This window comes from Piliocolobus tephrosceles, chromosome 3 (genome assembly GCF_002776525.5).
Source record: "Piliocolobus tephrosceles isolate RC106 chromosome 3, ASM277652v3, whole genome shotgun sequence".
NCBI lineage: Eukaryota > Metazoa > Chordata > Mammalia > Primates > Cercopithecidae > Piliocolobus > Piliocolobus tephrosceles.
This window is the reverse complement of record NC_045436.1, coordinates 146,450,157-146,461,582: the sequence shown is the minus strand read 5'-3', so window position 1 is coordinate 146,461,582 and position 11,426 is coordinate 146,450,157. Positions and strand designations below refer to the sequence as shown.

At 42.0% G+C, this 11,426-nt stretch overlaps 1 protein-coding gene across 3 annotated transcripts in view; it reads right to left on the bottom strand.

Moving 5' to 3' along the window:
- Positions 1 to 2,852: 2,852 nt before the first annotated feature.
- Positions 2,853 to 11,426, bottom strand: part of PDS5A (PDS5 cohesin associated factor A) — a 165,389-nt gene continuing 156,815 nt past the window's right edge. For 2 of the 3 annotated variants that reach the window (XM_023224690.2, XM_023224691.1), the window contains one exon: positions 4,318 to 5,496. In XM_023224690.2, coding sequence (XP_023080458.1) covers positions 5,493 to 5,496 — 4 coding nt within the window. In that variant the 3' untranslated portion in view covers positions 4,318 to 5,492. Of the gene's footprint in view, positions 5,497 to 11,426 lie in introns of all 3 variants that reach the window. The other variant, XM_023224689.2, reaches the window with a different exon arrangement.

The window sequence follows — 11,426 nt, the reverse complement described above, 5'->3', positions numbered from 1 at the left end:
TAATCATGGTGGAAGGGGAAAGGGAAGCGAGGCACATCTTATATGGCGGCAGGGGAGAGCCAGAGCAAGGAAGGGCCACACCTTTAAACCATCAGCTGTCGTAAGAGCTTCACTATCAAGAGAACAGCATGGGGGAAACCGCCCCCGATTCAGTCACCTCCCACCTGGTCCCTCCCTCGACATATGGGGATGACAATTTAAGATGAGATTTGGGTGAGGACAAAGAGCCAAACCATGTCACTATTCAAGCTTCTTCAAAAAGAATGGATGTAGTGCTGTTTACTGAAAATAACAGGTTTTATTCAGAATAACATGGTCCTTGCTCAAGAACAACAGGAGTGACCAGAGAACCAGGGGAGAAAGGTGCTTTAAGTTAGCAATCAGCATGGATAAAGAAACGTTTGAGAAACACCCCAAAACTGAAGTACTGATCAGCAGCCTGGCCCAGGTTCCTTAGACATGATACTTGTACATGTTCCTGTTAGGTTTTTTTTCTTTGAGACAAGGTCTCGGTCACCCAGGCTGGAGTGCAGTGGTGCGATCTCAGCTTACTGCAGCCTCTGCCTCCTGGGCTTAAGCAATCGTCCCCACCTCAGCCTCCTGAGAAGCTGCGGAAACAGGCACGTCCCACCATGCCTGGCTTATTTTTTAAATTTTTTGGTAGAGATGGGTTCTATGTTGCCCTGCTAAGACTTTGAAATAAGATACAATAGTGAAATAAATGAAGGTTATTACTCTCATGGGAGTGAAAGGTTGAAGGTGTGGTTTAGAGTAGAAATGTGCTTGATTCTGCACTCTAGTTTCCATCCTCCCTACCTTGCTGGCTTATGGCTAGCTCCTTGTAGGAAATGCTGTCAGCGTCACCTAAGCAGGCTACAAAGCTGCTTGTCAGAGCAGGACAGTTTATGTGAGTAGCAAAGACAAAAAAAGTCTTGTCAGTGCAAGTATTGGGGGTGGAAGGTCAACCCATTATGGGTAAAATACAAAACTAAGCATGATAGCTTTCCCTTTTTTTTTGAGACAGGGTCTCACTGTCACTCAGGCTGGAGTGCAGTGGTGCAAATGTACATGTTTCAGGCCTTTATTTAGTTACTTATTTTGAGACTTCAGATGGAGTCTCGCTCTATTGCGCAGGTTGGAGTGCAGTGGCACAATCTTGGCTCACTGCAACCTCCGTCTCCCAGGTTCAAGTGATTCTCCTGCCTCAGCCTCATGCAAAGCTGGGACTCCAGGCGTGCGCCACTATGCCCGGCTAATTTTTGTATTTTTAGTAGAGACGGGGTTTCACTATGTTGGCCAGGCTAGTCTCAAACTCCTGACATCAGGTGATCTGCCTACCTCAACCTCCCAAGGTGCTAGGGATTACAGGCATGAGCCACCACATCCAGCCTATTTTTTTTTGTTTTGAGACAGAGTTTCACTTTTATTGCTCAGGTTGGAGTGCAATGGCGCAATCTTGGCTCACCGCAACCTCCACCTCCCAGGTTCAAGTGATTCTCCCGCCTTAACCTCCCAAGTAGCTGGGATTACAGGCATGCACCACCACGTCTGGCTAACTTTTTTGTATTTTTAATCAAGACAGGGTTTCTCCATGTTGGTCAGGCTGGTCTCGAACTCCTGACCTCAGGTGATCCACCCGCCTTGGCTTCCCAAGTGCTGGGATTACAGGCGTGAGCCACCACACCTGGCCTATTTGTTTTTGAAACACAGTTTTGCTCTGTTGCCCAGGCTGGAGTGCAGTGGCACAATCTTGGCTCACTGCAACCTCCGACTTCCAGGCTCAACTGATTCTCCCACCTCAGTCTCCTGAGCAACTGGGACTACAGGTGTGCACCACCACACTCGGCTGATTTTTGTATTTTTGGTAGAGACAGGGTTCACCATGTTGCCCAGGCCGGTCTTGAACTCTTGAGGTCAAGTGACCTGCCTCGGCTGCCCTCCTAAAGTGCTGGGATTAAAGGTGTGACTCACTGCACCCAGCCATGATAGCTTTTCTTATCTCTCATTCTGGTCACCTCTTATCCCAGATATGTTTATGTAATCTGCTTGCTCTCTTGAATTTATTTTTTTTTTTTGAGACGGAGTCGCTCTGTCGCCCAGGCTGGAGTGCAATGGGGTGATCTCAGCTCATTGCAACCTCCATCTCCCAGGTTCAAGCGATCTCCTCCCTTAGCCTCCCGAGTAGCTGGGACTACAGGCACATGCCACCATGTCCGGGTAATTTTTGTATTTTCAGTAGAGACGGGGTTTCACCATGTTAGCCAGGATGGTCTCAATCTTCTGACCTTGTGATCTGCCCACCTCAGACTCCCAAAGTGTTGGGATCATAGGTGTGAGCCACTGCGCCCGGCCTTGAATTTGTTGTGAAACTAAATATGTGAGTGCAGAACTTGCAATGAATGGATGAACCATAGACTAATATGAATCAAAGGCTGCTATTAAATTCTTAGGTTAAAAAAATAACCTCTTGGTCAGGCCTGGTGGCTCAGGCCTGTAATCCCAGCACTTTTTTAGGAGCCTAGGGCAGGAGGATTGCTACAGTGAGCCATGATCATGCCATTGCACTCCACCCTGGGTAACAGGGTAAGATAACATTTCAAAAAAAAGCCACCCCCTAAAACCAACTTCTTGTTTGGAAATTCCGAATGTCCCTCAGAATTTATCATCCACTATGTTCTTCCTTAGCCACTGTAAGCTACATCAGAGTACCCAGCCAGGAAGTTTGAAGGTGGCTTTTGATTTCTAATTAGGATATTCAGACTCCAGCATCTCAATAGAAAATATGCAGAGACATTCTATCAACTTGTGACATACCAGGGGTACATGAATATTCAGGGCTCCACACTACTATATAATGCTGCATTTCTTGGTTTTATTTGAAACAGTGCATATTTTTAGCATTTTATGGTAGGATTTTACACTTGTCATTTACACAAATTACAAGGTTCTGCTTCAAGTTTTTAAAAAAAATTTAAAAATTCAGCCCATGTGCAGCACAAGAATATGCAAAACTACTTTACATTATACACACTTTTTATCAAAGGAGATACAAAATTCTGGCTTGTAGTTTTAGACAAATACAAGAAGCTTCAAACTAGACACAAAGGGTTAACATTAATTCTCAAATATAAGTCTGCACTTTTGTGTTGTAGTTCTCTGAGATGTGAATACCAAATTCCTAAGGGATTTTTATGTTTTCCTTCAAAAAGGAAAACTAAAAAAATTCCCATAAACAAGTCCCTCCCCATCAGCTTGATCTTTCTACAATCCTGCTCTTGCTTCCCTTAGTGCCAGACACTTGCATCATGTTACAGAATTGGGGTGGGCCATTTACATCAGACAAAGACCAGATCCTTTTGAGTAACTCCTCTCCTGCAAAAACCTAAACAAGAATGTATTGATGCAGATAGTTCTGCTACATTTTGTTTAATATGATGTAACTCTTGGTAATCTAGTAAACTGACGCCGGGCAATTAATCAAAGGGAGGAAGAGACAAAGGTCCCTAACAATGCACTTTTTGTTGGTGACACATTGGAAACCTTAGGAATCAAGTTGTCTGATGCTAAGAGAACTTTAAACTCTTTCTAAATAGAACACACCTACTGACTGCTTGAGGGACTTCTCTGATACTTATGCATAGATACTCTTTTTCAGCATGTTGGAGGCAATATTTTATACTTTCTAAAGGGTTCTGAAGAGGCAATAAGGAAGAGTAGGGCTTTTTCTGCCCCTGTAAAGGTATCGTTTTCTATCATTGGTATCCATTGTTCCCTAAGCATCTTCTGATACCTAAATGTGTGTATATGCATATTTAAAATAATTACCCATCTTTCAATCAATACACAGCCAACTCTTGATTATCTATGAGAAACATAAGTGACATTTACTCTCAAACTTCACTCTAACAGAAACATCCACCTTTGATACACTTCATTGTTTTACTTCCCATGTACACCACAGCCTATCAAGACCAAGTTATAACACAAATGTTGTTTCCTCTGACCCATGCTAGGAATGTGTAAGGAAATGGAGTGAGCACATTCTGCTAGGGCTTTGCAGATGACTCTACAGTGGACAATGAGGGCAGGATAGAACTCTGGACATGAGAAAAGACAAATTTCACGTTCTTCCAGAATCAGGTCTTACATGTCTTCGTTATTTTGTTCTAAGTTTATCATTAAAATTAAAAACCTGAGGCATAGTCACTATTTTATATAGATAATGGAGAGTTGACTGTAATCATGTTATGACTTTAGCTCTTTAACATGAAAAAATTCACAAGAAAGCATATGATAAAAAGATTAAAAAGACTGCCATGACATCTAGAAGCATTTATTTTATGCAAAAAACTTAAATATGATTATGTGTACACAAAAAGTGCACACATTACCTATGCTGAACAATGCCGAGACAATATATTGATGCAAGTTTTCTAAAATAAACATAAAAATGAGCCCAGACCATCAGACAAAAGCAAAACACTTATTTCCCAGTAGCACAATGCTGAAAATTGATAGCAATCCTAAAACACCTCCAACTTTCCTTACAAAGCTGCCAAAGTCCAACTATTTTTTAAAAATTGACTTTTCTTTTTTTACATTAATAAAAATCTGGTGACAAACATTATAAAACCAAATGCTGGACAGTCTTTACTCCTTTAAAATTCCAAATATTCCAACATAATCACAGGAGTAAAAACCATTTTAAAGTGATATGCTTTATGAAACAAACAACAATATGTACACTTATTGCAAATTATATTAAACTAAAATGAGGGGAAATCAAAATATGAACTGTTTACTACTTGCAAATCAATAATTTTAATTATTTTCTCACTCTGATAAAAATCAGAAAGCAACATTTATAAAATTGCCACCACATCACTTTTCATAGCAGGGAACCGAAATCTGTACATCTCATTTTTGCAGAAAAGTAGGCAGGCAGAAAGAATTATACATAAAAGTTTCCAAAAGGAAAAACAAAGAAATATTTAATCTGATCTCTTTTCTTTTAAAAAATTAATTCAGTAGACTTCTATTTTTTCCTGTGTAACATGGGACTTCCTGGCTCTAAAATGGATGAATTTTCAGTGTCAGTGTAAAGACATCTTGTTACTTTCTTTAAAATAAAAACTGCAGCGTGGAAATTAATGGTGTATTACGCATTTAAACTCCAGATAGGCAGGAACTGGAACCAAGTGTTAAGCAATTTGCTTAATTATTGACTTTTCATAAGAAAAGTCTAGGGGAAGGGTGAGAACAGAGTTGCTTTTAGCCTCTCTCTCAAGAGTTTCTGCTGTACATTTCCATCAGAGGGCTTGTGGTCATGTGAAAAGGAAGTAACAGTTTCTGTAGTTTCCAAGGCAGAGAGTGTGTGTTCTGAAGTGAGCTTCATTTTCTGTTCAGGGACATTTGTGAATCCAAGTTTTTGCAGAAGCTGGAGCCTGCTTCTTTCTGTTTGGCCTTCATTTTCTCCCTCTGTGAATGCGTTTTTACCTTAGGGATAAGAATAGAATGCAGTTAGAAAAGATGTGGAGAAGATATAAACCAAACTAAAATGATTTCATTTCTATAGTTGTTATATAATAACTTTTTTTTTTTTTTAAACGTATGCATCAGGGTCTCACTCTGTCACTCAGGCTTTAGTGCAGTGGTACCATCATGGCTCACTCAGCCCCAACTCCTGGGTTCAAGTAGTCCTCCATGCTCAGTGTCCAGCCTGAGCCTCCCCGATCGCTAGGACTATAGGCACACACCACCAACATTGGCTAATTTTTAAATTATTTGTACAGACACAGGGTCTCATTATGTTGTCTAGGCTGGTCTTCAACTCCTGAGCTCAAGCGATCTGGGAATTCACTATGCTTCTCAGATTCACTACAGGGATTACAGGCATGAGTCACTGTGCTTGGCATGTTATCTAAAATCCTTAAAAAGTTTTTTCATTTTTTCACCTGAAACTTGGTTTATTTTTTTTATTTTTATTTTTTTGAGACGGAGTCTTGCTCTGTCGCCCGGGCTGGAGTGCTGTGGCCGAATCTCAGCTCACTGCAAGCTCCGCCTCCCGGGTTTACGCCATTCTCCTGCCTCAGCCTCCCGAGTAGCTGGGACTACAGGCGCCCGCCACCTCGCCCGGCTAGTTTTTTGTATTTTTAGTAGAGACGGGGTTTCACCGTGTTAGCCAGGATGGTCTTGATCTCCTGACCTCGTGATCCGCCCGTCTCGGCCTCCCAAAGTGCAGGCTTGAGCCACCGCGCCCGGCGAAACTTGGTTTAAAGAGCCTTTCCCTAAACTATATAAAAACAAAACACCAATAAAGGAGTTTTTGTTTTCAATGACAGTGCTGCTATCCAATGCCCTATTTGCTTACAACAATAAAAGCTATTTATGACACTATGGCAAAATGAATTTATAAGTAGCAAAATAACTTCTGAGACTCCTAAGCTGGGTAAACATACGTTTTAGCATACTAAAAACACCCCAACCAAACCAGGAGGAAAAATCAGCGTTTTTTTTTTTTTTTTTTTTAAAGAGATAAGGAGGAATTCCCCCATCGCATTTCCCTAATAGGGAGGGAAAATCCCTGGAAGCACAGGAGAGTGGGACATGGCCTCTTTCTCAACTCCTCTCACCTGCTCCTCTTTGGGAGGAGGAGGAACTCATCTAATAGATGCGACTGGGGAAAAGGAACGAGCATGTTGGGTTTGGCTTCACCAAGATTTGTTCTTTTGCCCTGATAAGTGCATTCTGGTTTGTCTGTGGCTCTTCAATTCAGCGGCAAGGCATTAGCAGCCCAACTTGCCTAATTCATTCCACATTTTTATTTTTATTTATTTATTTATTTATTTATTTAGTTTTTTGAGATGGAGTCTTGCTCTGTTGCCAGGCTGGAGTGCAGTGGTGTGATCTGGGCTCACTGCAAGCTCCGCCTCCCAGGTTCATGCGATTCTCCTGCCTCACCCTCCTGAGTAGCTGGGACTACAGGTGTGTGCCACCACGCCTGGCTCATTTTTTGTATTTTTAGTAGAGACAGGGTTTCACCATGTTGGCCAGGACGGTCTTGAACTCCAGACCTCATGATCCGCCTGCCTCGGCCTCCCAAAGTGCTGGGATTACAGGCATGAGCCACCATGCCTGGCCCATTCTACATTTTTAATCAGCCTAAGACTGTCTCCTTTTCAACAAATTTTACACCTAAAAGAGAAAGAAAGATATATTCCCAAACTCCTTTACTATGTACATATTTTATAAAGGTAACAATGCCAAAAGAGCTAAGTGATTATTACAATTCACACAGAGACTATTAGTGATTATTATAATTCATACAGAGACTATTAATTTGTTATACTATTTGAAGCAATTTTAACAATATGCTATTAAAGCTTTTTTTTTTTTCCTTTTTTTTTTTGAGGCAGAGTCTTGCTCTATTGCCCAGGCTGGAGTGCAGAGGCATGATCTCGGCTTACCACAACCTCCACCTCCCAGGTTCAAGTGATTCTTCTGCCTCGGTCTCTTGATTAGCTGGGACTATAGGTGTGCGCCCGCAAGTGCGGCTAATTTTTGTATTTTAAGTAGAGATGGGGTTTCACTATGTTGGCCAGGCTGGTCTTGAACTCTTGACCTCGTGATCAGCCTCCCTTGGCCTCTCAAAGTGCTGAGATTACAGGCGTGAACCACCGTACCGGCCAAAGAATTATTTACAAGCTGCCTGCTACACCTTCAGGAAGCTTCCCTTTCCTAGCCCTGAGTATTCTGTATTTCCTGGGCTGCTCTCACAGACTTGTGAAAGACCCAGGTCACTGGAAGAGCCTCCTGGACGTGATTCTATGTACCAAGATGTACCAAGATGAATTGCCATCACTGAAAGCACTTGGCTTCTGAAAAATTTTATGTTATTTTGAGAAAAATTCACTTGTTACTAAAAAAATTTCATACTGAACTAATATATAGCTGTTTAACACATGAGGATACACAGTTGAGGATATATACTTAGGGGTTAATTTTGAGATATGAACCCACATGATGGGAGGAAACTTCAATATACAAATGAGCACAAAAACTCAGTAAATTCTTTGCTTTAAGAAAAACAAATTCTAAGATCCTTGAACACTCCCCGACACTAAGCATGCTAAACAAAACATGTTAATCCAAAGACTAGAAACCCACAGTCTGTTACCCTACAGATATTCTGTTTAAATTCAGATTCCTCAGAAGTCACAAATTTGGGGTTATTTTTCCACTGATGTTTATTGACAAGCTCATCTTCAAGGAAGAATTTGGCCTTAACTGTAAGCAAAACATACTCAAGAATCAGCAAATCTATTCAGAACATATTTTCAATTCAAAACATTAACTGTTTGCCCTTTGAATGATAGCCTTAACACAAAGAGGAAAAACAACTGAACTAAACTACTGAAATGACCATTCCTTCACCCGAAACTCAGAGACCCAACACTAATGTCCAGCTAATACTGTTGACTGTTCCCTGACCACAGTGAAAATGGCTGATTTTTATTGGTTTTATTGGGTGAACTAAACGAATTTTTGCAAAATTACTAACAAGTCCAAATGCAGCCCAAAACATAAACAGGACTACTTACTGAAACCCACATACAAGCAAATAGCTGAGAGAATACATTTACCACAAAAATCCGATCTAAAAATTCTAATGTTAACTTTACAAGTTAAAACCCTCAGCATCAACTCCCAGCTAAAACTGAGGCCAGTAGGATTTTGCGTATCCTCTCTCTGTTTTGGTGGAATAAAGTATCCTTGAACCATGTAGGCAGGAATCAAGCTAAAAACTGACCCTAATGTTGTGAGTAAAAACCTAGTAAGAGGAATTCTGCAAGGGTTAGCACTTGCCACATATTAGAAGTTATGGCTGTGGTATTAAAATGGCTCTAGAAGCTTAACACATCAGAAATCTATGTAAAAGAGCTGAAGATGAAATGAAGTTAACAAACCTAAAGTGTAAACTGTAGTTGGCACATACTAGGGCCTCAAAAATGATTTTCGCTAATTAATGATTAATCATAAAATATGATAGCAAATACCAAGTAAAACAACTGGACAAGCTTTCTGGAGGTGGTGCTGGTGTGAAGTAGCCCTCTGGGGGGGATTCTGTACTCAGATCGACAAAAGAGCACCTATAGATGACTGGGGTGAGGGTAAGAGGTAAGCTCTTTTAAGGTATTACTGCAGAGTTGTGATCAGAGCAGGAAAATGATCATCTGAGAAGTGAAAAATAAAGCAAGTGAAAAGTGTGGAGAATCATGCAAGGAAAAATAAGACTGATAAATTGGGCATCTGACACAGAGAGAAGCACAAGGGTGCCAGGCCTTATTTATCAAGGAAAACCCAGGGCTGAACTTAGTGCAGCAATCCACATCAGACTCCATAATGTAAGGCCCTTAAGGAGAGCTGATTCTATCATCCTAGGTTCATCTGTAGCTCAGTAATGTGTTTGACTGCTCTCAGGTTTGGCACCTCTATGTCTTCTCTTACCAGTTAGTTGGTTGAAACTGTAATGATATAAAACCTGAACAGGATGATCCTCACCAGGTCTCACGAAAATGCAGGTGGAATGTCAAATCACTCACAGGGAATACTAGCAGTTTATGAGAGCTATGTTTAGAATCTTGTAGCAAGGTGGAAGCTGCAGTTCCACATGAAATAAAAATAGTTAGCACTTTCAGGATTTTGACCATTCAACTGAAGGACATTCAAAACATCAACTGAGGCTGGGCGTGGTGGTTCACACCTGTAATCCTAACACTTTGGGAGGCTGAGGTGGGTGGATCATGAGGTCAGGAGATAAAGACCAGCCTGACCAATATGGTGAAACCCCATCTCTACAAAAATACAAAAATTAGCTGGTGTGGTGGCGCACACCTGTAGTTCTAGCTACTAGAGAGGCTGAGGCAGAAAAATTGCTTGAATCCAGGAGGTAGAGGTTGCAGTGAGCAAAGATTGTGCCACTACACTCCAGCCTGGGTGACTCCATCTAAAAAAAAAGAAAGAAAAGAAAAGAAATTTCCGGCCAGGCACGGTGGCTCACGCCTATAATCCCAGCACTTTGAGAGGCCAAGGTGGGCAAATCACCAGGTCAGGAGATCGAGACCATCCTGGTTAACATGGTGAAATCCCGTCTCCACTAAAAATACAAAAACTTAGCTGGGCGTGGTGGCGGGTGCCTGTAGTTCCAGCTACTTGGGAGGCTGAGGCAGGAGAATGGCATGAACCCGGGAGGCAGAGCTTGCAGTGAGCCGAGATTGCGCCACTGCACTCCAGCCTGGGCAAAAGAGTGAGACTCTGTCTCAAAAAAAAAAAAAAAAAAAAAGAAAGTAGTAAGATTATTAAGACTGAAAAGAATCAAGCATAGCAAGAATGAAGGAATGGGAAGTATCTTGTTAGTTTTCGGTAATCTCAGCTACTAGGGAGGCTGAGGCTGAGGCTGAGGCAGGAGAATCGCTTGAACTGGGAGGCGAAGGTTGCGGTGAGCCAAGATCACACCATTGCACTCCAGCCTAGGCAACAAGAGCGAAACTCCGTCTCAAAAAAAAAAAAAAAAAAAAAAAAAAATTAGGAGTCTGGCTGCCCAACACGGTGAAACCCGTCTCTACTACAAAAACAAAAATTAGGCCGGGCGCGGTGGCTCAAGCCTGTAATCCCAGCACTTTGGGAGGCCGAGACGGGTGGATCACGAGGTCAGGAGATCGAGACCCTCCTGGCTAACACGGTGAAACCCCGTCTCTACTAAAAAATACAAAAAATTAGCCGGGCGAGGTGGTGGGCGCCTGTGGTCCCAGCCACTCGGGAGGCTGAGGCAGGAGAATGGCGTGAACCCAGGAGGCAGAGGTTGCGGTGAGCTGAGATCCGGCCACTGCACTCTAGCCTGGGCGACAGAGCAAGACTCCGTCTCAAAAAAAAAAAAAAAAATTAGCCGGGCGTGGTGGTGCACATCTGCAGTCCCAGCTACTCAGGAGGATGAGGCATGAGAATCCTTGAACCCAGGAGGCAGAGGGTGCAGTGAGCTGAGATCTCCCCATTGTACTCCAGCATGGGTGACAGACCAAGACTCCATTTCAAAAACAAAACAAAACAAAAAATACAAAAAAATTAGCCGGGCGAGGTAGTAGGCGCCTGTGGTCCCAGCTACTCGGGAGGCTGAGGCAGGAGAATGGCGTGAACCCGGGAGGCAGAGGTTGCAGTGAGCTGACATCCAGCCACTGCACTCCAGCCTGGGGGACAGAGCAAGACTCCGTCTCAAAAAAAAAAAACCAAAAACCAAAAAACAAAAACAAAACAAAAACCCAAAAACAAGAATATAAGGGATCTTCAAAAAGTTCATGGAAAATGAATGTTATGAAATAATAATGCATGGATTTAAAAAAAAATTTTTTTTTGCACCAAAATAAACTCAT